At 34.0% G+C, this 26,317-nt stretch overlaps 1 protein-coding gene across 1 annotated transcript in view; it reads left to right on the top strand.

Moving 5' to 3' along the window:
- Positions 1–26,317, top strand: part of LOC149803762 (dynein axonemal heavy chain 3-like) — a 311,163-nt gene that overhangs the window by 269,650 nt on the left and 15,196 nt on the right. Inside the window, exons 69-76 of the mRNA XM_089953988.1 lie at positions 1,927–2,043; positions 5,744–5,834; positions 8,293–8,399; positions 8,957–9,100; positions 9,655–9,818; positions 13,108–13,261; positions 14,824–14,949; positions 18,204–18,469. Coding sequence (XP_089810114.1) covers positions 1,927–2,043; positions 5,744–5,834; positions 8,293–8,399; positions 8,957–9,100; positions 9,655–9,818; positions 13,108–13,261; positions 14,824–14,949; positions 18,204–18,469 — 1,169 coding nt within the window. The remainder of the gene's footprint in view (positions 1–1,926; positions 2,044–5,743; positions 5,835–8,292; positions 8,400–8,956; positions 9,101–9,654; positions 9,819–13,107; positions 13,262–14,823; positions 14,950–18,203; positions 18,470–26,317) is intronic.

Below are 26,317 nucleotides of genomic sequence, written 5' to 3'. Positions count from 1 at the left end.
TTTTGTGGGTTTAAATGTAAAAAGTCAAGGTCTTAGATTGAATCAAGCACATTTTTGCATAAAAATGTGAGTACCTTCACTAAACTTTGCAGATGGTTTGACCTTTAGGAAACAAAAAAAATCTCTTGATTTTGGGGTCACAAGGCCAAAGGCCATGGTCACTACGTGCAGCATAATAAACTTTGCAATACAAAGTATAGTCAAGAGTCCATCAACAAGTGAGAGCAGGTTTGATTATATAAAGAAATTGTGAGGAAAAGTAAAATATAGAAGTTCATATTCTAAAATTATATCTATGGCAGTTTAAGATTTTAGTAAACACAACATTTTCACTCTTCATAAATTTGTAAGTTATTAAATTGATGATGCTGATTTGATTATGTTGATTTTGTCTTGTTTTTATATTGTCTTTAAAATGAAAAATTTAGAAATGTAAAACATAACTGTATATTCAACATTAGACTTGTTCACTATTTTTAATTTGATGCATTGTTGGAAATAGGAAATGAATCATAAAATACTACTACAAAATAGTAATATGAGTAAAAAATAATTATTGTATAACACATGAATGTATATATCCCACGAGGGGGGTGCATGGTAGGGAAAAACTTGGATAACTTGCGTGTTATATTTGCCAATTTACTGCAAATGTTCTTGTCTGCACTCATCCCTATCAAATAGAAAAATGAAGACAAACTGTTACTTGTTCACCCACTATCAAATGTCTGTCACCATACTTTCACAAAAATGTCATTTTCTTTTCTTTAAACAGAACTAACATTCAAATATAGATTGCTGTTTGTGTGGAAGATTGTGTTCTTTGTTTCAGTCGCATTTTCAGGCAGTAAAATATGGCAAGTTGGTAGCAGAGCTAGAAAAACATATTTTTGGATTAATAATAATTTATGTCTAAAACCAGCAAGAATTATGCAGGATTTAACGTTACTAGGTAAAATATTCCATAATAAAACACCATTGTATGTCATACTCCTTTTAAACATTTCAGTCTTGTGTTTTGAGATACTTAGATGATTTTACAAGAGTAAATTATTTAGCTGTGAACTTCAGGACTGGATTATTGAGATAATATGGTATCATGTTTTGAAATTTATTCATGAGCATTCATTCATTTGATTTTATTCAATCTTGGCAGCTAAAAGGAAGAATCATCTGATCATGAATTCCTAGAAAATCTATTTGAACAGTAGAACATCATCACATTCAAAGGACTCTTGTTTTTGTTTTTTTTACCTCATTCTGGAGACCCATTTCTTGATATAAAATAAGCAATCAGTGCCTGTCCACTCTTCATCTTGACATTGAATTTATCAGAATTGATATCCTTGGTCTGTGCAACATCAGAACTGATATACATGATACACAAATACATCACATACAATATGTGTTACAGCTGCTGTATTCTCCCTCTTTCTGTTGTATAAATCTGTTATTTGTTTGGATGAGTCATCAGTAAAAAATAATGTTGTCAAATTATTCATTAAAAATATATTTGACCCCAACCCTCAATACATATACACAAAACAGCTTTGGTCACACATTATGAACATTATTCATTCTTAATAGCTACAGTAGCAACATTTTGATATTACTAATGTACAACCATTTGGGCTTAGGGTCAAGCTCACGTTTTACGTCAATGCTTTGATTGTAGGATCAACATGCAGGTCCTGTCACCATTGGTAATTTTTTATATTTATAATAATAGCAAAGTCTGTAAAATATGGAATAAACATGGTCATATTGGTTCTCTCAGGTACCAAATGCAGTATTAAATGTAAAGAGATGGTAATTTGGAAAAAAATAATTTTTGAAAATATTTTACTATGTTTCTTGAGAAACAATTATTGGTGACCCAATACAAAAATTGCAGGATCCAAACTTTTCAGATACATTTTTTTACAGGGTCCAATTGCAGCTCAGATGATAGACAAGGCAATCAAGGATGGCAGCTGGGTTGTCTTGCAGAACTGTCACTTGGCAACAAGCTGGATGCCAAAACTGGAGAAAATTTGTGAAGAGGTAGGCTTTATATTACGTCTGTATTAATTTTATGGAAAGTATAGCAGGTTATAAAACTGGAATCTTGTACTATTGCTGGATTATATGTTGGTATGTGACAATTTTTGAGGTGGAAGCTAGATAATTAATTGCAAGTTAAGAAGAATTCTTGTTCTAAAACAATACAGTGTATTTAATGATATGGTTCTACATAATACCTAACCAGTCTTTGGAATAAGACATTTCTATTCCCAACTGCAATAGCAGAAGGGGCATATTGCTTTGCTGCTCTCTGTTAGTGCATCTGTTTGTCCATATATCTGTCTGGAAACCGTTTTAGAGCAATAGCACAAAAACTGTTGGACATTTTGAGAGCCATGAAGTTTTTAACATGTTATTATGGTCATGAGTAGATAAATAACCTGGGTATTTTTTCAGGCCTTTTCATCAATTTTTAACTTTTTTTGCACATTTTTGGACTTGGACTTTTCTTCATCAACCTTGTTTACACAACATATCAGAAAACAACTTGATGCAAACAAGGAAATTGAAATAACATGCTGTTTACTCTGTGATTGTATTGGCAAGTCAGTGGCATGTGAGCTTTAATATTCAGCTGTAGTTTGTATTATTATATGCTCATTTTTTTCTCCATTAACTTTATTGTCAGAATCGTTCAGCATTACCCGATACTGAACTCGCATGCAAATACACATATTGCATTCACGTGCATAAAGGAACTACTTTCTATTGTAAACAAACAATGGACATAGATGCCAGCACTTTTGATTTGTAAACAAATCTTTTACACTCGTGTAGTAGATGCTTTACATTGTGGTTGTTAAAATTTGTTTCTGAATGAAGTAAAGCAGTTGTTTCATGGACTGCCACATACCATCTGCTTTGGCACATTCCACGTTAACTTTTTTGATACAATGTTTTGGATTTAGGCTAGCTATACAGCAGACACCAGGAAAGGGTCCTTACAACTAATATACAAGTGACAAGGCATAAACTATCTTCTTTAGCTGTTGATAAGAATGGCAAAAAAATACACTAACAGTTTTACATCCTGAATTTCCTCAGAATGTACTTTCTTAGTTCTGCAAATCTGAATTACATGAGCCATGTCATAGGTTCTCAATCTTGATTACACCTTTTCAAAATTGTACTGTAATTTCAAATATAAGTGCAATTACATACTCCTTACTGCATTCAAAATGAAATAAGCATTAAATTCTTTCTGATAATTGCAATTGAAAGTCTTCCTATTTTCCCCACAGTATGATTTCAAACATTCAGTGACAGAAACAGAAACATATTTGCAGATGTCAACACGCTTCTCCCTCACTTCTTCAATCCAATGTATTTCATGTGGAATTGTCACATATAAATCCAGTCCATAATCACAAAATTTCGTAGAATCAAAAAAAAATACCTAAATCTATTCGTTCCAATGGAAAAGTTGTTGCAGTGCACATTCATTCACAATATGACTCCAAATTTCAATTTTAACTAGACACGCCATTTTCTTTTGAAAGTTATGTCAAGTGCGCATCTGAGTTCAAATTTATCTGGGCAGAGTTATGTGCACAGTAATAATGTTGTTTTGTAATGATGAACCTGTGCTTGTGTATTTAGTTTGGAATATGGCATACATTCAGTTACTTTGTTTCTTGTAGTTTATTTTATTAATATAATTAAGCATTAGGTAGAATAAAAAAATGAGCATATAAGAAAAAGGTTACTGCATTTGTATGGGAAAATATGAACTCATTTTGTCAGATGGATATACTGCACTCCCAAGGTCGTGCAGTATTTCCATTCGAAAAACTCGTTCATATTTTCCCATACAAATGCAGTAACCTATAAATATAAACATGCTGTTTAATTAGTACTTGTGCTTCAAGCAAAAGTTCTCTTAGTCCAAGTGTTGCTGCTTTGATTTTCACATTTGTGGTTAAAATGAGATATGCTTTCAGAGGGATTTAAATTTTGACAGGAATGTTTGCTACCAGTAATTTGAAGTATAAACGTTTGCATTTATGTATGCAGTATGTTCATTCATAGTGATTATGACTTGGGTTCAGTGTTGAATAACAGAAAATAAGTTGGAGCCATTGTTTCATACAAACATTTTCAACAACTGCTTTACCTGAAGGAAGTTGTGATGTAAATAAGCATCAAATCTTGATTTTGTCATTTTCAATGATACTTAGTCAATTACTTATATAATTTTGTTTTTTCTTTTCTCTCGTTTTTTACTTACATCACAACACTTATTGATTTAGGCAGTGAGTGGAAATGGTTATCAGATGCTGTATACATACATCCAAATTGGGGCAATATATAAAGCTTTACAAAATGTAATTCATTTTTTGAAAAGGCTTTAAAATAAAATATATATCTTTTATAACATTGTATTATTACAGTGATCGAGTTGAACTGACAAACAAAGAATATATAAATAATAAAACTGGGATGGCTTTCTAGATCACATGGTTGATGTTTTGTTGGGTCTTTAAATTTTTGGTTGAGAACAACAGTAAAATCAGTGAAAATTGGTACACCACAAAAAAGTCAGACAAAAGTATTCCAAGAATACCATGACTAATATCACTAACATAGCTTTATTTTTTCTCTTCCAAAAATTACTACATTAAAACCTGTCTTTAGACACCACTGCTTTGAGAGACCACCTGTCTTGAGAGACCAGGTTCTCCATGTACAGATTTATTGACTATATAGTGTTATGACCTGTCATGAGAGATTACCTGTCATGAGAGACCATTATTGGCAGAAGGAACGATCTTTTATGATAGGTTCCATTGTACCTGAAGGTTTAAGCAAGCTTAGCGTGTGGTTATATATTGACATTGTGTGACACAAGTTCATTGACATTCTGTCCATGGTATTGTTGGGTTCAAGGTCAAAGGCCATGATGAAGAATTTGGTTCCGCACTTGCAGCTGTTCTTTGAACCTGATAACTCAAGAGCAGGAAAGTAATTTTGTTATCAGATTTGGTATGATGAAGTTTATCAAGAATATCAGAGATGATGTCGATACTCAACAGTTGAAAGGCAGAAATAGTCATATTTATTATTCCTGGAAATTAATTTCAGCCAGTAGAAAATCAGTCCCTTTGAATGATTCTTATTTTACTTAGAATAGCTTGGTCTGTGATGGGACCATGCATGTTTTACAAACACAGATCTTGTTTTTATAAGCAGCTCAAGATCACTTTCACTGCATCATGATCTTATTTGTTTCCATTATTATCTATCTATATCTATTGTATGAAAATGTGGTAATTCATAACTTTGAATTAAAAAGGTGAGAGACCAGTTTCCTTTCTGCTTTCACCACAAAATATATCTTATACTATAAACTTCAGTTCCGAACTGCTTGTCATATTTGCCTCATCAATTTACAAGTGTTTGAGGGGAATAAAATATTTGCACACAGCACTTTATGTGTGTCAAGCATGCTATATGAAAGTTTACAGCAATAAGGTTGATGATGTAATATGACTTAAACTTGATTCACTTCAGTCTCACATTTGACCTCAGTAGTAAAACTTGAATTGTTGTGACCTGTCGGAAGACAGGGACCTTATCCAAATACACAGAATTGATTGTGTTGATATTATAATGTACTTGAATAATTTATACTTTCTTTTGTTACCTTCCTTTTATTTATTTATTTATTTATTTATTTTAGGTTATTACTCCTGAGGTGACCAATTCTGAATTTCGATTGTGGCTTACCAGTTATCCATCAGACAAGTTCCCTGTGTCCATTCTTCAGAATGGTAGGGTTTGTTTTATCTTGCAATATAATATTTTATGATTCAACTTGAACTACACCATGGAGGGTTGGGGTTTGGTTAAAGACAGTGTATAATGTCTCATCTACGTGTAATTTGTTCAAGACAATAGTGTTGTAGATACAATAAGCAAACACATCTCCTGATTGCTTGTAAAATCTCAGAAAAAAGTTATTCTCTTCCAGCTTGTATCTCATCTGAATTCAGACAGTCTTTTCAGTGATGTACAGTCTGCGTATTGCCCTTGCCATAGTACTGAAACTGCCCTTCTGAGAGTAGTTAGCAATCCTCTCTCAGCTTTGGATAGTGGAAAGATTACAGTCCTCACACTCCTTAACTTGTTTGTGGTGTTTGACATTATAGAACACGATATATTGCTTCACTGTCTCCAGCATGTATCTGGTATTCACAATACAGCCATACTATGGTTCAAGTCCTACTTAGTCAGCAGGACACAAATTGTGTCCGTAAATGGAAAACACTCCAGTCCAGTTGATTTGTTTTGGTGTTCCACAAGGCTATGTTCTCGACCCCATTCTCTTCATTCTGTACACTCAGCCACTCTCAAATGTCATAGATTGTCATCCGGTATCTAACTATTTGTATACTGATGACCCTCAGATATACAGATCTAGCTGCCTAACTAAAGTTGAGGCTACCATCCAAGGCATGGAGAGGTGCATTTCTGATGTGAAGTTATGGATGACATTTAACAAGCTGCATACGAATGATGATAAAACTGAAGCCATCCTGATCACCACAAAGCGACTTTCTCATTCACATCCCTTACCTCAAACAATAAATATTACCAATACCAACATAAAATTCACAGTCAGTATGAAACCTAGGTGTCACTCTCAACAGTACTCTCTCATTGCACCATCATGTCATCAATATGTGCAAGGCTGCATATCTGGAGCTGAGACGCATAAGCTCCATTTGCAATTTTTGTTTGTTTGATGCCACTAAAACACGTGTTCCTTTGTACTTTCAAGAATAGACTATTGTTATTCGCTTATGTCTGCTTCATCATGGTATCTACTACAGAAACTTTATAAAAGTTCAAAACATAGCTGCTCTGATTTTCCTTAGAGTATGAAGAACTGAGCACACCTTCCCTCCCCCATGCTCTGTAACCTCCACTGGCTACCTGTTCAATCCAGAATCAAACACAAAATCTGTTCACTCTACTACATTTTGTTGACTGGCTTCAATGTTGACTGACTGCCATTTATGCAGTACACTTTTCCCACTTTATTTTGACAATGCTGACCTAGCATTTGTTTTTGCTATTACTGATTACTCATTGCTTAAAGTGAATCATTTAACAATGTGTCTTAGAGGGTAATCTGAAAGTTTCCAAAATACCTGTGATTTACTAGCAACCTGAATTTAGATTGGCACTTGGATCTTGAGGGAGAATCTCAAAATGGTATATTTGATTTTTAAAATGCATACTTCATTTGCCAAAATGTTGTTGAAAAATATCCATGCTTTTTGTTTCATAAAAGGGGGCAATCCTAATATTGTGAATACAACTAGTCTCACAGTTTTCTGTGCATGAATGTGAAACTTTGTACAACTTATGTTCATAATCTGGAAATCAACAACTCAGTTAATCATTTTGTTGTTTTTTTTGCAGTTTTTATTTAGAGTTATTATCCTGCAGCTGAAAGCATTTTAAAACAGAATTTTGTGAACACAATTTGTTTTGTTTTTAGTGGATTCCTGTGAAACTTAGTACATGTTATTGTTATCGTCAGAAAATATACATCTTGACAAATGATTGTGCTTTCACTATTTTCAGAAGCATTATGCACCTTATTTGATTATAGACTCTGCATCATAGTGTCGGGGTGGGACATGGTAGAAATGGGGGTATAGTTACATGAGCAAATAGCTTACCATTTCTCTAGTTAACTAATTGCTTTGTATAAGCAAAAGAAAAGAAACATTCAGTCTGTATAAAGTTGTCAGAAATATAATTGCTGTTCTCCTACACATTGGTCCATAATTTAACTTAAGTCAGTAGAGATTCATCTTAGTGTGATATCTTCAGAACACAGTAAAGACTTTCAGTCTTGCCAATTATCCTATAAAATTGCAGCTTACATTCTGATTTTGTTTCCAATGAAGTTTTGAACTAACATGTCACTCTTGTCAGCTTATAACAAAAATGAATAACTGGTCTATTTATAGTAACAATAAACAACTACAGGTTTAGTTTCATCTATTGGAACTTGGTGTTACTGTTTTTTAGGGTTATAAGAAAGGTTGAGCATGCAAAAGTTAATATCCAAAATAACTGCCAGATAGATCAGTACCTGTTTTGAAACGGGCAAAGATATTATGAGTGTATTTAATAGCATTACTTTAAATATTTGTTTTCATTTAAATTGTATGAGCGGAACACTTTGCATAATGTATACTTTTGTAACTTCAGGTGTAAAGATGACCAATGAGCCACCTAAGGGTCTCCGGTCCAACCTTCTAAGATCCTACCTGAATGATCCCATCTCAGACCTCAACTTTTTTAATGGATGTAACAAGGTAAAGATTGAACTGCTTGTGTCATTAAATTGAAATCAAATTAACTCTTGCTTGCTATCTACTTGTATTTTGACTATTTTTATGTTCCTGGACAATTTTTCTGTAAGCAACACATAAAATGGCAAGCTTGTTCATTGGTACAACTTTTGAGATTTTGTAGGTTGATACATCTGTCAACAAATTTAGAAAAATCTTCCATTAATTTTCATTAATATTTTTGATAAAATATGTTATAATGTGCAGCAATTGTAAACAAGCAGACTTTTACCTGCTTGTTGCACAAGTGAATGGAAATAACAGATTTACACTGAATTTCTGACTCGTCCAAACATAGATAGCCTTTTCATTTAATTAAAATATTTCAGGAGTACGTTTCTAAGTTTATTGTACGGAACAGTCCTTTGCAATTGACTTTTACAAATATCCAATGAACGGTATTGTATTATTGTTTTACTATAAATTCACTGAATAGTATTTTATTGTTGTTGTACTACAAATACACTGAACAGTATTTTATCATTGTTTTACTACAATTAAAACACAAATATACATTGCAGCCCGAAAAATTCCACAAGATGTTGTTTGGTCTGTGTTTTTTCCATGCCATGGTACAAGAGAGGAGGAAGTTTGGACCCCTGGGATGGAACATTCCTTATGAGTTCAACGAGTCAGACCTTCGTATCAGTCTCCGACAAATGCTGGTAAAGTTTATGAAGGAAGATGTACAGCAGATTCACTTGTTTTAATAAATGTGGGCATAGAGTATGCCTATTGTGAGGTTGATTCACCTTTGCTATTGTTCTCAATCAGCATATATCATCTGTAATCAGCCATTTTAGTAGCTAATTTTTCACTTTGGAAATTGAAAGACCCATACTATACATCTTGAGTATGTACCAGGTGTTTTGTTTTTAATAAATAAAGGAAAACTAGACTTATTCTTCTCAAATTATTTTGTGTTTCAGTTTGTAAAGGGTTCAGATGTACACAGGTTATGCTGTACTCAAGGAACTAGTATAGCAAAAGTTGGTGTACCTGCTAAAACATGAAAACCAGTAATGTGGGAAACTTGATGGTTGGAACCTCAATGTATCCTTGAAGATCATTTGAAGAGATTGGTTGTTCAAATCGGTAAATTTTCGTATAATTATAAACATTATATTTGCTTCTATGCAATGGCAGGATGTTCACACCATCTGTGTCTGTGACAGTGAGATTCTACACTTGCTTGACATCATTATGTGTATTTTTTCAGATGTTTTTGAATGATTACGAGGAGTTGCCTCTCCCAGCATTAACGTATCTAACCGGAGAATGTAACTATGGTGGTAGAGTAACAGATGACAAGGACAGACGACTTCTGATGTCACTTCTGTCCATCTTTTATGTTGAGAAGATCATTACAGATGACAATTATAAGTAAGTTTCCCTTCTATTGTGTTCAGACTTCAAAATATTTTCTTTTATTTGATCAAAAGTTGTAACAGCCATTGTGAAGTTTTCTGGAAGGCACACTGTGTTAAGGAAAAATGGAGTGTCATTTTTACCCCAAGTCTTTTGGGCAGCCAAAAACCTTTGGACACCCTAAATAAATTTCTCTGAATAATGTTCTTTTTAGTATGCACCACAAGTTTTTGGATAGTTGTGGTTAGTGATTTTATTCTTGATCCTAATTTTTGGACACACTTAATAAGACCAATAGTAGTTTGCATGGTGATTTATCTGGTATTTGCAAAAATGGAAACATGAACTATACGCTGCCTCTTTAAAAGGCAGAGTAGTTGCCATTTTATGAAAACCTGGACAATATACACAGCCTCTCTAAAAGAATGTCATGGGTTCCCTTTTATGATTAGTAGTTGTACATGTATATCGCATGGGCAAAATCTGAAAATTAAGATATCCAAGTTTTACATATATATCATATATAGTTATTATTTTCAAGTCAGCATTGACTGAGCAATCAGTATCAGATGCAGTAAATTTTATTTTGAAAAAAATTGTTTTTCCAGTACATAAAGCACAATCTTTGTTAAATTAAACACACAAGGTGATATGCTGATATGCATTAACTTGAATTCCTAATATAATAATTAAATGTGTAAAAATCCTTTGACTCTGTCCAATGCAAGCCATGTCAAAACTCTTCAGTTTAAGATGTTTGGTCCCTAATAGTCACTTTGTCAGTGAACAGTCTTTATTGTAAGATACTGTATAAAGAGTATACAGCGAATGCATTTCCCTCCATTATCTAATAGATATCATTTATCATTCCAAGAAGAAATAAGTATTGGTTTTGTAGATTCTTAATTTCATATACATTTACCTTTACATGTATCTAACATTTAGAACTTTTTTAATCCTATTCTAATCAATCAAGTTACTATACTGTTCCATTTACACCTGATGCTCAAAACATTATTAATGTCTACCCTGTTGAATCTCATCCAACTCGTACAGTTGTCAGCATGTAGTTTGAATTTGTAATAATTATAAGAAACTGCAGTAACACTCATACCTAATGTTGACAAAGTTTGCTAATTTATTAATAGCTCATTACAAGCCATGTGCTGATTGGCTAATACTTTAGTTTGTATTAAATGGTAGTACACTTCACACTTTGTCATAATCAAGACTATTTCATAGGAAATTTGAAGGAAGCGATATTTCTTTGGTTTTCTTGCATGAAGCCTCCCTTATGTCTCTTTTCAATCTACTGAAACCTGAAACAGTTTCATCTTATACAAAGTGAGGTCATCATCCATGGCAGTTCTCACAGGTGAGCTCTGACTTTACTGGCCTTGACAAACTGCAGTGGTCTCAGTCACTGACTGAAAGGAGAAATATGGTGTCTAGACAATAACTCATATTCTCCACTATTTACAGTTACCAAACTTTGTGGATGGCGTGCACTTGGGTTAAGGAAGAACACCACTGATTTATCGTGAAAGATCAATGTCATTGTTACTGAAAGAAGAAAAATGGTTTCTGTACAATGACTTAAGTTCTCCATGATATGTAGTTATCAAACTTTGTAGATGGCTTGCACTTGAGGTAAGAAAGAAACTCATCAATTTTGGGATAAAAAGGTCTATGGTCAAGGTCACTGTCTAAAAGAAGAAAAATAGTTTTCTCACAATACATCGAGTTCTACATCATCTTCAGCTATCAAACTTTGTGGATGGCTTGCACTTGAGGTAAGGAAGAATCCTTTTGATGTTGGAATCAAAAGGTCAATCATCAAGGTAATCGTGACTGAAAGAATAAAATTGGTTTCTTTAGAATAACATTAGTTCTGCAATACATACCTGGACAAAACTTTGTGGATAGCTTGCAGTTTGGGTAAGAAAAGGCCACATTGATTTTTTTTAGTAAAAAGGTCAGACCACATGGAAACTGTGATTGAAACAAGAAAACTGGTTTCCACACAATAATATTAGTTCTCCATCATAGACCTGGACCAAACTTTATGGACTTACACTTGGAGTAAGGAAGAAGACTGTTGATTTGAGGTCAAAAGGTCAAAGGTCAAAGTCACTGACTGAAAGAAAAATGGTTTCTGCACAAAAGTTTCAGTTACTTGCATACAGGACTGTTAAACATGGGGCAGGCATTTAATGTGTCATTCACTGTACCCTTGTTTTTAAGTGCTTTGTTGTCCACACTTTTCATGGAAAAGGGTGAAGGGGGATACAGTAATGGGGCCTGTCCATTTGCTCTTATGATCGTACATCACATTTGTGAACATTAGTTCTCTTAAATATTATTGATATCAACCAAATTTGGTATGCTGCTAGATGATGATGAAACTTTGTCAGAGTGTTGTCAACATTCTGCATGATCTTATAGTAGATTTCTTGCCACTGATTGACAGACCCACCCAAATTCATTTCTACAAAATAACCTCCTTAATTATTTTTTTCAGAGATACCACCTTCTCTGGAATTTTGCAGATCTATTTTTAATTCTTAGTGAAAATTCCACTTGAAATATATGGACACTATTCCAGAAAAAATATAAATTTTATGGGTATAATTTTTAGTGAGTGATTATTTTGACATATGGAGGGTCAAAAACACTTCAGCACCAATAGGAATGACTGATACATAAACTGTTCTTTTCCAGTATTAAAGATGGTAATGTACTAAACAAGAAACCAGTTGATTAGACTATAATTAGATGAAAAATGTCAGGAAAGATGAAGACAAAGGAAAGATGCGTATAGTTTATGAGGACAAATGTTTGTGATTCCATCTGTGCATCCATCCATCCATCCATGTTCGGTATTCCTTGGGTCTCACCCTCCACTACTTTAGGTTAGTTTAGGTATGGTAGTAGGGAAACATGGATGAAAAATACACAAAATGACATAATGTGTTCAGCAATGTGATCTTTCTTAACTATGAGGTGGAATTGGCAGTATGACTCTAAGACAGAATTGTTGAGGCAAAATTGCTTAAGTTTGAAGTCAAGAGCCACATTAGCTCAATTGCTTTAGCATTGGACTCGTGATCCGTACCACCAGGCCAGCCCAGGTCGGCTGCCTCAGTGTGTCTTTGGGAAAGGTATTTAGCTACCATTTCAGACTTTAGTACTGACAAAAATGCAGATTTTTAAAATTGATACCCATGTTAAGAAAGGAATTCAGAGTTTGTCTCTTGCTGCTGTACAGTTGACCTGTTGAAGTAATAAACAAATTCATTTACAGACTTTCATCCAGTGGTTTGTACTTTGCACCAAAAGAGGGTCCAATCCAGAGCTACATAGACTACTGTCGATCTTTGCCTCTTAACCCATCACCAGAGGTGTTTGGTCTTCATGACAACGCTGATATTACAAAAGACAATCAAGAGACACAGCAGGTATGAATATCATTTTTCAGACCATCAGGCCTTATGGCCCAATGAGCTTACAATATGACCCTTTGTCCAGTCATGCATTGTCCTTCATCCAGCTGTTGCCTGGCAATGATTACTATTATCAGCTTCTTGTTTTGAGAAACAGCTTAACCAATTTCCACCAGACTTATCAAAGTTGGAGGTTTTGCAAGTTTTACATATATTGTAGATCCACCATCAGATATAGGCAACCATTCATTTCAAATCCTTTAAACATCTTCTAAAAGAGTGCAAAGCAAACTTTAATCATATTTTACAGTTAGCATCTTGGCATAGAAGCCTTCCAGTTTATAGCTGACCTGACCAAAACACCCTAATGAGTTTATGGGTATGGACATGGGTGTCTTTTCCATCAGCATTTGATAGTTACCACTCTGGAAGCCATGTTTTTGATCCAGTTTTGAACTTTGAATATGGAATATGGGTTTATATAATCAGTGTTTCTAACAAGTTCCAAATTGACTGAGATCATTGCATATTGTTGAGGTGATCTTGCATCTGATAGTGTTTATTACCATTCTGAAAGCCATATTTCTGATCCAGTTTTGATTAAGATTAGGACATGGACTCATATCATCAAGCTCTTTTGAAAAATTTTTTAAGAAGAACCTTGAACTGGTTTTTGCCAGATTTGATAGAAAGCATTCTTTCGAGAAGTAATCTTGTTTAGAGAATAAATTATATTTTAAAACTTGCCACAAGAGCATGTATTGAAGTATAGCAACACCAGTATCCTGTAGAACTTAAGTTAAGGGACTCACTCCTTTTTTATCTCGCTTATGGTATAAACAGGTGGGAATAATGTAATAATAGATGATACAATTAAGAACTGTTAGGAGCCTTATTCATAAACGTCAGGTGTCTATTAGGAAAGTTCTTGTGTATTTTTCAATTGGACATCGATGTTTATTTTTGGACAAAACAGAGTTTTTGCCTGAAACATCAGTGTAAAAATAATTTACAGCATTTTGGTCCCCCAGATTTATGATGTCTCTGCCAGAACTGAGTTTTCTAATCAGATTGTTTTTCCAGCATTTCACATCATACTTTGATGAGGGATTTATCACATTTTGATATTATACAATTTTTGTATTCAATTTATTTTCTTATTTCCCTGTGTTATTTGCATACAAATATATGATGTCACATTCTATTTAAATATGTGGCTTCCATAAATCATTCATAAATGTACAGTAATTGAGGAATCCTTCCATCACTGTACATACAGTTTATCAGAAAATTTCCATATTACAGTTTTTAAAATTTATGCTTTTTGGACATTTGTGCACATTTTCATAATTTTGGCACTATAACGCAAGCATTATTCTCTATGTTCTGAAATGTTTTAAATATGTTTTTATTATAGATTTGACTGCTCTAGACATGAAAATAAAAGGTCCAGGTCATTGAGATGTGTTGGTCAATAATCTCCCATGTTGACCATGCCCTTCTTATGCATGCATGGGGAACTGTTCAGCGCTGGTGGGCATATATTGTACCATTCACGGTGCTCTTTTTATTTACAGCTCTTTGACAGCATTCTGCTGACCCTGCCCAGACAGTCAGGCAAGGGAGGTAATGCTGGAGATGCAATACAAGATTTAGCCTCAGATATTATTGGCAAGCTGCCCAATGATTTTGATGTGGAGTTTGTGAGTAGATTTTTGTACACAGTTTAAATGATCACAGTTTCACAAAATTTATTTCTTTATACATCTGCTTGAGGTTCAGAATTATTTTGCATTTGTTTAAATCCAGCTTGTGCACAAGCAAATATGCGTATAATAAAGTCTATAAAGACTAGCTGTCCCACTGCACAAAAATTAAAATGCATCCCCTTAAGAAAATGACAGATGGGGAATTTGCACATATATACTGTGCATAATTTCATATTTGAACACTATGGTAAATATTGAACAAGATACAATATGATATGAAACATTTACAAGAAAATAGATGGGTTACTTCAATTTGAAACTTTGCCTCACAGATTCATTAAATTGATAAGATAGGTTGTTGACCAGTCTATACTATTAAAGAAAATAGTGCCAGATGATATTGGAAAAGGCTTTAACAGTGTGACATGTTGATGTTAAATGACTAAAAATGTTAGAGCAAATGGATCTTTTCAAACTCACAACATGTCAGATCAAAGAAAAGGACAAAACAACACTGCTTTACCAACTTTTATAGAGGAATATGATTGTTGAAATACAGTACTTGGATTGGACACATGATTGTCATGCTCATTGCAGAATTCACAACTTCATGACCATTCAGCAAACGTTACACATGTAGACTAGTTAAAGTGAGTGCTAATATAAATAATTTGTCAGGATAGTTTGTGTATGTATTCTGGTTCTAATCCATATGGATTTTGTCCATTTGTATTAAGAATTTTGACCAGTTGCAGAACCAGGTAATTAGCAAACATAAATGTACATTTCTCATATATATAGTGTGCTGAAATTATATTAGCAATAATTATACTCATCTTGGGGTTGGCATGTATGCATACATAGCACATTCTGTGGAGTGAGACCTTTGCATGGGCTGAAATACCAATGATTCATACACAGCAAATACTGTGGAGTGAAACCTTAGCAAGGACCCTGGTACAAATGATTCAGTCATATTGTAGTACATTCACTGATGAATGCAAGCTTTGGAAAGACCAAGATACAAAAGATTAATACAATGTACATACACTGTGAAGTAAAACCTTAGGAAAGACCAACATATTACAATGATTCATACATAGATCATATACTGTTTAGTCGAAACTGAGCAAAAACCCAGACAAAACTGATTCATACATAGAACATATACTTTGGAGTGAAACTTTAGCAAAGACCGAGTTATGAATGATTCATACGTAGAACATATACTGTGAATTTGTTTATTTTTGTAGGCACTGATTGTCATGGTTTTGTGGAAATGGCACTTTAGTGAGTACGTAAATTCATGGAAGGGTGTATTTCCACAGAAAGGTTATTGCTCATTGGATCTTTGAATTTGTGTTTTGTGGCAACCACAAAATCAACGAAAACTGGTTCCCATGAAAAGCAGTGAATTCATGGTAGTTGTGTTACAAGCAGATTAATTATTACATCCTTGAAAATTCCATTAGTGTGTTCAAATAATGGCCCAGATGACAACTTCACAAATAACCTTTAGTGTGACAAAAATACAATTTAAATCAATTTGTGAGTGTTTATGTGTAGGGATTAGCTGCAGACACATTTTCTGTTACAGTACTACCCACTTATGTAGATATCACTTATTTTGACAAGCCGTCTGTGTTGACAAAAATATAAAGTCACAGTTCCATTGTCTGTTATTACTACCAAATATGTTATGCTTATGTTGATGTAGAGATTTTTAAAAAATAACATGTTGAAATAAGCCCTCAGTCCCAACTTGAACAAATTCTTTGTTTTCTTATCATTTATCCAGACAAGCCAGCAGTTATTTGGTGTTACCCCCAGACCTTAATTCTGTCATTGCACAGGGCATATGTTTGGTCTTCTGAAGTTTGTTTTCACAGTGACTTCAGCATGTAGTATGTGCACCCATCATCAAAACAAGCCAGCAACAATCTATTATAAAATATTGCACCTTTCATCAAACAAGTCAGTTACAATCTTTTATAAAAATGAAGCACCATTCATGAAAATGAGCCAGCTAAAATTTTTTATAAAAACAATATACCCTTCATTAAATGAAGTCAGTACCAAATTAGTATAAAAGCAGTGAAATCTGATTGATTGTTGCATTTTCAAAGGTTATCAGAGGTTGGAACAAATTATTGGTGTCGGGCAAGTTTCGTTTTCTGTTGAAAAAAAGTAACTCTGTACTTACAATGGCTACCAGTGGCGGTATTTTCAATGTTTGATGGTTTGACCAATTTTTTTTTTCACAATCAGCTCATTGACAATATTGGAAGGAACACATGGACATTTGGAAAATTTTAGCATCTCATACAGAGAGAGAACACCTGTCAAGACTAAAACAGAAGAAGCTTGCAGAAAATTCAGAACTATTGACATCTCCGCCCATTATGCCTAAAGGATCTAATTTTAATTGCCTTAACTTTTAATTAAATTTCATTTGAATTTAATATATTGAATATGCTTAATTACATGCATTACTCTGTTCATGAATTGTGAGTGTTTTACAAATGTACAAGTGTAATGCTTAATTATTTCAGAACTTGGTGACATTTTCTTGTTTTTTTTTTTTTGTTTCATTTCCCCATGAGAAACCTCTTCCTTTGGCAGCCTCATTATGCTCACCTGTTGTCTCAGGCAGCCCAAAATCTTGACAAATTAATGTAGATGCAGCCACATGCTGTTGGCATGTTGGTTGACAGCAGATTGTACAGTATAGCGCAAAGGCAACACAAACATAAGTTGTCAGTATACAAGTGTTTTTCAGACTGTTTTGTCTTTTGCTTTCATTTAATTAAATTTTCAATTGTTTTTTTTTCTTCACAGTGTAGAGCTTACACACTGATGAAAAGTTACCCCTTACCGACTAATTTCATGTACATGTACAGCTGTATATGCTAAATTTATATTTCTTCACTCACCCCACCCCCACTATAACACTTGTCTTGACAGCCACTTATGTCGACAGTATTACACCAGACCAGAGGATGTTGAGATAAACAGGTAGTACTGTATATATGCTTATTGATAAGTTCACTGTTTACATTCCTTTTCACATCAATAATACTAAACATGGGATGATCAAAGTCCACTTCATTAGGGAAATATTTGTAGAAATTCATGTCATGTGCTTATCATTTCACTCTTTGTCATAGAGTTTTAACAAAAGGACAAAGTGTATGGAAATATTTATGGAAGGAAGTTAGAAAATGTTCCTATTTTTACTCATTTATCAGGTGATAAAGAAGTACCCAGTAGTATATACAGAATCCATGAACACGGTACTTCGCCAGGAGCTGATCCGTTTCAACCGTCTGATCAAGGTGGTTCGCAGCAGTTTAATCAATTTGAAGAAAGCAATTAAGGGTCTGGTGGTGATGTCATCAGAACTGGAAGAAGTTTTCACTAGCATGATGAATGGCAAGGTGCCCGCTGTTTGGGCTTCCAAGTCTTACCCATCCCTCAAACCACTGGGCAGCTATGTCAATGATCTGATACTGAGGTAATATATGCTTTAATAATAATAATAATAATAATAATGATAATAATAATAATAATAATAACGATAATAATAATAATCATAATGATAATAATAATAATAATGACTTTATTTAAAGAAGATGCTCATTTGGTCAACTGACCAATCTTCCATGAGGCCTTCTATAATGGCATTTGTACAAAAAATATGTCTTTGGACAACAAACGCTGTTAAAAACTTGACAATTGATCCACAGCAAGAATAGAATATGTACAGGGCTTCCAGGATGAGTATATACAGGATTCATGCAAATAGTAGTAGTGAACATGTGTAAAACATTATAGGTGAGTGCATGATAACAATGCTGTAAAAAGTAGTAGTACTGAATTAATCAAAATCATACAAATGACTGTTTCTGTAGATGTTGACTAAGATGCTTTTAATAAGATTGGCATGTGTCAGCTGATGTTATCTAAGGTGGTATGGAATCCCATAGTTTGGCTCCAGAAATAGAAAAACTCTTCTGATAAAACTCTGAATTTGGTTTGAGATCTTGCTTATACAAATGTACATTTTTAACAAATTTAAAATTACATTTAAGATAATCAGGAGACAAACCATGCAAGGATTTATAGACTTGTAAACTGTTCTGAAATTGAGTTCTCTGCTGAAATGGAAGCCACTTTAGGGTTTTATAAAGATTTGTTGATGGTGTATCTTAATCAGCATCAAGAATAACTCCAGCTGCTCTTTTTTGAAATTTCAGTAATCTTTCCAGATTTTCTATACCACTATTACTCCAGATAGAATAACAATATTCTAGGTGTTACATGATATATGCACTGTAGAATATCTTTCTCTTTTCTTGAGGGAGATAAGATTGTATTCTGTTCAAGAGATAAAGCAATGAATTTACTTTTTTAATGACTTTATCGACTTGAATTTTCCAGCACAAGATCTGGTCTATCATAATGCCTAGTATTTTTTCATTTTCAGACTATTGTATATCCATCTCTTTTACCGTTAATTTGAAATAATTTTTCTCAGCTTTTACTCTTGCTCAACTACCTATGATTATGGCTTTTAATTTGGCTGTATTTATCTTCATACCATTGTGTGCACACCAGTTGTTTATTTTTAGCAAACCTTTATTTAATTTAGTGCTAATCTCATGGCCTGTTGATCCAGTGTTATACAGTGTCATATCATCTGCAAACATGGTGGTGGATAGCTCAATGTGATATGGTAAATCATTGATGTACAGCAGAAAGAGTACTGGTCCAAGAACTGATCCTTGTGGAACACCTGATTTTATCAGTTTCTCATCTGAAAGTTTATTTAAAATAGAAACTTCTTGTTGTCTGCTTTCAAGATAGGATTGAAACCAAGTTAATCTTTCATGGTTAACTTGATATATGCTGAACTTTTTTCCAGCATGATTTTGTGATTTACAAGGTCAAAAGCCTTTGAAAGGTCAAGAAACACTGTGCCTACAAGGTTGCCTTGATCTATTGCTGTTAACCGGTCATCTGCTATTCTAGTTAGTCTGGAATGTATGTCCTTCATGAAAGCCTGATTGTTATGAATGTAGCAAATTAAATGATTGCAAGTAATTTCTAAAATCATAACAAACATGTCTTTCTAATATGTTTGAAAGTGATGATAAAACTGATATAGGTCTATAGTTAGTCATATCAGAAAGATCTCCCTTATTATGTATTGGAATTGCTTTTGCCAGTTTTAGCCTGGTTGAAAAATACCTGTGGAAATACTTAGATTGAACATATACATAAGTGAAGGTGTCATCACTTGAGATGAGAGTTTTAGGAATTTAGCACTTATATTATCTAGACCTGTTGCTTTTGTGACATCAAGTTGGTCTAATTCATTTAAAATTAATTCAAGGCTTATTTTAGGGATTTGAAGCACTCTTCTTTGCTAAGTTTTAAAAAAATATGTTCATTTAATTCATCGCTGGAGACTCTTTTAGGAGTAGTGAAATCCACAAGTTTTTCTTTTATATTCACAAAGTAATCATTGAGTGCATTTGCAATTTCAAGAGGTCTGTGCTTAATATCACCATTTGCATCGCTAATATATGTAAATAGCAGGTTATTGACAGATTTGCCTCTTAAGTCTTTGAAGGTTTTCCAGAGTTATCTAGGATTCTTTTTGTAATACTAGCTGATATTTCAGTAGAATAATAAGTTTTCTTTGTCTTTTGAATCATTGACTTTACCCTGTTTCTCCATAATCTGTAATTGTCAGTATCTTTTACTCAATGAAATCTATCCCTTGTCTTAATAGCATTCAGTATATCACTTGTAATCCAGTTTGGTTGATTTCTTTGCTTGACTCTCTTGAAATTAATAAGAGCATGAGTGCTTAGGGTGTCAGTAAACATATATATCCAGATGTCAAGAGCATCTGGATGGGTCATCAGAACAATCAATTACTGACCAAGGGATATTTTTTAGTTCTTTAAGGAATATTTGTGAATTGAATCTTTTCATTATTTGATACTTGATAGATTTGTGATGATAAGTTTTACTTTTTTGACTTAATTTTCTTGTACAGCATATAGGAAAATGATCACTTATGGAATATTGGGGAACTGCATCTTCTATAATACTGTCAGCATTATTAGTGTAAATATGATTAATTAGTGTTTCAGATATCTCTGTTATCCTGGTGGGTAAATGAACTAGCAGTTAGTAGTTCAGGGAATTCATGGTTTTAATCCAGCTTTCATTGTTATCATAAAGCAAACTGTAATTGAAGTCACCTACTAAACAGACTTCTTTGTTTTCTATATACAGAGTTTCAGGCTTGTTTTGAAATGTATTATGCCAAGCATTGTCAGTGTTCAAAGGTTTATATACACAGCCCAATACAAACGTTTTTTGGACATTATGTCTCATTTCTAGCCAGATTATTTCCATACCAATTTCCTCAAGATCATATCAACGTTTGAAAGAAATGCCATCATTAATGTGAACAAAAAGTCCACCACCCTTTTGGACAAGTCAGTCTTTTCTTTGAAAACTGTAGGTAGGAATTTTAAGTTCATCATCATGAAAAAGTTCATGTAAGAAGGTTTCACTGAAAGCAAAACTATCAGTTACTGAATTATTTCCTGAAAGAAGTAATTTGATTTTGTCTAGTTTTGGAAAAAGATAATGAATGTTCAGATGACAAATTTTGAGACCATTTTGCTTAAGCCACTGATTTTTAGAGAATTTTGAGTTTTGATGGTTTTGAGATGATGAATGATATGATAATAAGTTAGGTACCAGATGTGCCAGTGATCTGATAATGAGTTAGATACCAGCTGCATCAGTGATCTGAAATGAGTTAGGTACCAGGTGTGCAATGATCTGATAATGAGTTAGATAACCAGCTGAGTCAGTGATCTGAAAATGAGTTAGGTACCAGGTGTGCCAATGATCTGATAATGAGTTAGATACCAGCTGTGTGAGTGATCTGAAAATGAGTTAGGTACCAGATGTGCCAATGATCTGATAATGAGTTAGATACCAGCTGCATCAGTGATCTGAAAATGAGTTAGGTACCAGGTGTGCCAATGATCTGATAATGAGTTAGATACCAACTGTGTCAGTGATCTGATAATGAGTTAGATACTAGCTGTGTCAGTGATCTGATAATGAGTTAGGTACCAACTGTGTCAGTGATCTGATAAAGAGTTAGATACCAGCTGTCAGTGGTCTGATAATGAGTTAGATACTAGCTGTGTCAGTGATCTGATAATGAGTTAGATACCAACTGTCTCAATGATCTGATGAGTTAGATACCAGCTGTGTCAGTGATCTGATAATGAGTTAGATACTAGCTGTGTCAATGATCTGATAATGAGTTAGATACCAGCTGTGTCAGTGATCTGATAATGAGTTAGATACTAGCTGTGTCAATGATCTGATAATGAGTTAGATACCAGCTGTGTCAGTGATCTGATAATGAGTTAGATACTAGCTGTGTCAGTGATCTGATAATGAGTTAGGTACCAACTGTGTCAGTGATCTGATAAAGAGTTAAATACGAGCTGTCAATTATCTGATAATGAGTTAGATACTAGCTGTGTCAGTGATCTGATAATGAGTTAGATACCAGCTGTGTCAGTGATCTGATGAGTTAGATACCAGCTGTGTCAGTGATCTGATAATGAGTTAGATACTAGCTGTGTCAATGATCTGATAATGAGTTAGATACCAGCTGTGTCAGTCATCTGATAATGAGTTAGATACCAGCTGTGTCATTGACCTGATAATGAGTTAGATACCAGCTGTGTCAGTGATCTGATAATGAGTTAAGTTCCAGCTGTGTCAATGATCTGATAATGAGTAAGATACCAGTTTGTCAATGATCTGATAATGAGTTAGATACCAGCTGTGTCAGTGATCTGATAATGAGTTAGGTTCCAGCTGTGTCAATGATCTGATACAGAGGTATCTTAGGTATATGCTGTGTCAGTGATATGATAAAGAGATAGGTACAAGCTGTGCTGGTGATCTGATACAGTTTTATCTTTGGTACATGCTATGTCAATGATCTGAAACAGGTTGGTACCAACTATGCCAATGGAAAAATACAGTTGTATCTTAGGTACATGCTATGTCACTGATCTGGTACAGAGGTACATGCTATGTCACTGATCTGGTACAGAGGTAGGTATATGCTATGCCTGTGATCTAATATAGAGCTAAGTAAATAAATAAAATCTTTGCAATGCACTGTGAGATATACAGCTTTTCCTAAATTTGTATTTAATTGACAATACACTGACTGGTATTCAGTCATTATTAATGTAAAATTTTCCATTAGATTCTGAGTCATGTTTAAAACTTTCTGGTTTTTTTTATAGAATGAAGAGAATACAGATGTAATAAAATCCACTTGGTTTCTTTTCATTCTCCTTGAAACATGTAAAAAAAATATGTCGATAAAATATCAACTTGTTTAGAAGCCAATCTACTGATTAAAATTTGTAAATCTAATGGCTTGAGATAATGGTTCAATCACATAGATATACAGATACTGATAGGTCCAGATGAGGGGCCATGGGAGGCCAAGTGGTCCAAAGCACTTGCCTTTACCGATCACTTCCATCTCACCTTTGTCCACATGGGTTTGATCCTTGGGTTCAGCCAGTGTGAGAAATCTTGCCACTAACTTCCTGTGGGTTGGTGGCTATTACCAGTGTTTGCCCAGGCTATTCCTCAATTAGTTATATTGGCCACCATATATAACCTATCTTGTGCTGGAAAATGGTGTTAAGCCCCAAAACAACAACAACAGATCCACTTGAATCAGTTGCTGCTGAATTGTCTTGCATCTTAAAGCTGCATAATTAGGTACTCATCAAACACTGGGTTTACAATATGCTGTCTGTTTTTCCAATAACTTCCTTCTGCTTATCTGACATGTTCACTGTTCTGCTTCGTTGATATCCACTGACATCATACTTACTTGACTTATGCACTGACTTACTTACTTGACCTTTCCACCCATCTCATCCTGCTTACTTGACCTGCTGCTTACATTCCCCTTTCCATCAGACACATTTTGCCCTCTTTGAACTGTTCACTAACCTCATCCGTTATTACTTTGCATGTCCACTAACCTCCCAGTGTTGCATGCGGGCTGTACGATCATTTAATCCTCATTCTCTCTTCTGCATGCAACTCCAGCAAGAATACAGGGGGTAAAAGTTGCACAAAAGAATAAAATTTTAAAATGTTTGATGTAATGCTGTATGATATTATAATAAAAATGTTGTGGATTGAAATAGTTTCTATTTTTTGCATTGAAATATAGCATTCTTCTTTATGTAAGTCAGTACAAATCAGCACAGTTTATATTTAAAACAAATTCCCAGTGTATTAACCAATGCACATATGTATGTATGTGTGCCTAGAGGGGTATTGAAATTGCTACATAGTTCGGATAAACCAGTAGTTTCTGTACTTAACAAGTATCATAACTCATTAAATGAAGTGGATAACTGATTTTTGAGGAGTAGATTACAGAGAACTAGGAAGATATAAATATCTGTCCAATAACGTCAAGATTGGTGAAAATGCACCAGACAGACATGCTTCAGTTGACTTAAAATGACCAAGGTGAGTACTGCTGCTGACTCAGATGAATGTGGAAGATGATGCAGAGAATGTTTATGTTACATAGGAAATGGAGGATGATTGCTCAGGCAGAAAACATAAGCATGATCCAGAGTTCCAGTTTGCATTGACCAGAACATTTTTATGTTTGAAATTGAACAAAACTGTGATCTCATGAACAGAGATCTTTGTATGAAATCAAGAATGGAAAACCGTTTTGTGTCTTAGGAGGGTTGCATAAATCGCAGAATATCTACATTAATGCTTGAGAGGAAGAAGTTGACTATTTTAGCCAGAATCCCTATTAAATGGTTAGTTAGGAAACCTAGTTACAACATGACCCCATTATAACAGGGTAGCTGGGGTCCATAGAACCCAACGTGTTGTTATAGACCGAACCATGTTATAACCAACCAAGTCAGTTAGCTGAAGAAAATAATGCATTTACCTAAAATATAATGGGCACGGGTAATAAAAGCTGGTGCAAAAAACATGCTTTTGATTGAAAAACATATGTATATTGACAACTTGTATTTGTGTATTACAATCCATAATCCATTAAGTACTGTTCTTGTATATAATAAATCCATGAATTTGAGTATAGATCACATATTATAAACTTCATGTATAACTCACATCCCATTAGAAAACACTAGTAACACATTTATTTTAAAAAAATGGTTGTCTTTATTTTGATCTATATCCGAATGTCACAAGGCTATAGCTATTTACATGTACATGTACTTAAAGTGGCCTCAACTTCGGTCAGCTGGAGACAGTATCATCTTGCCAAGGCTACCCAGGGGATGAGGCTATTGATTGGAAATGAAAACTATAACAAATTATAAAGTTAACAAACATCATCGCAAGATACACCATCTTCAATTAACTTAACTTTGAAAAGATTGTAAATTCAGTTTGCATTTTATACCACTGTTGGTAGCTACTGTAAGCATATTTTTTTCTGCAAAAGTGAAACTTTCATGGCACAATAAACATGTTCCAGTCATGTTGGATAATGCAACAGTCTATCACATTCAATTGCTTTTATTTAAGTTTGGATCTGACTTCCTTTGATGAAAGGTTATTTGTTTTTTTTATTGAAGATTATAGGAAAAAAATGTTTGCTTAGTATTTATGAAGAACAAACAGTGCTTCAGAGGTGATCAGTTTTAGTTGAAGTTTCAGCAAAACTAATTTTTTTCTGGATATATTTGAAAAACAAGAAATTAGCTATCATTTGGTCAATTGTAGCAGTTACTTTTCCTGCCTTCAAATGTCGGTTGATTGTAGCTAGTCCGGGTAGCATAGATAGACCACCAAGTAGATCTTTGGTGGGGGGGGGGCTTTTTTCATGACAATTCTGGTGGCGGAGTGATGCTGCAATTTTTAAAAAAAAGACCAACAGACGATGAATACACAGGTGTTTTGTTTTGTTATGATAAGGATTACTGCAGAAAATATGAGTGTTCCAAAGGATTTAATTCTTTGAGTGAAAAGAAGAGGAATTTTACTTACTATCTATATAAAGAGGTCAGTCAAAATAAATAAATTAATTACTAGTGAGTGGTCAATAATCCAACACTATTTCATCCAAAAAATCCATTATGAAATAAGGCCTCGTCCGGTTGATCTCCACTACCATAAATGCTTCTTTTAAAAAAATGCAGAGATCTCACAGCATACATTACTCAGGCCAGATGTCAGAATAAGCAGATTATGACACAACAATACACTG

Source organism: Sinohyriopsis cumingii, chromosome 3, assembly GCF_028554795.1.
Source record: "Sinohyriopsis cumingii isolate HCF-2022 chromosome 3, ASM2855479v2, whole genome shotgun sequence".
Taxonomy (NCBI): domain Eukaryota; kingdom Metazoa; phylum Mollusca; class Bivalvia; order Unionida; family Unionidae; genus Sinohyriopsis; species Sinohyriopsis cumingii.
The sequence above is the reverse complement of the archived record's forward strand: the minus strand, read 5'-3'. Positions and strand labels throughout refer to the sequence as shown.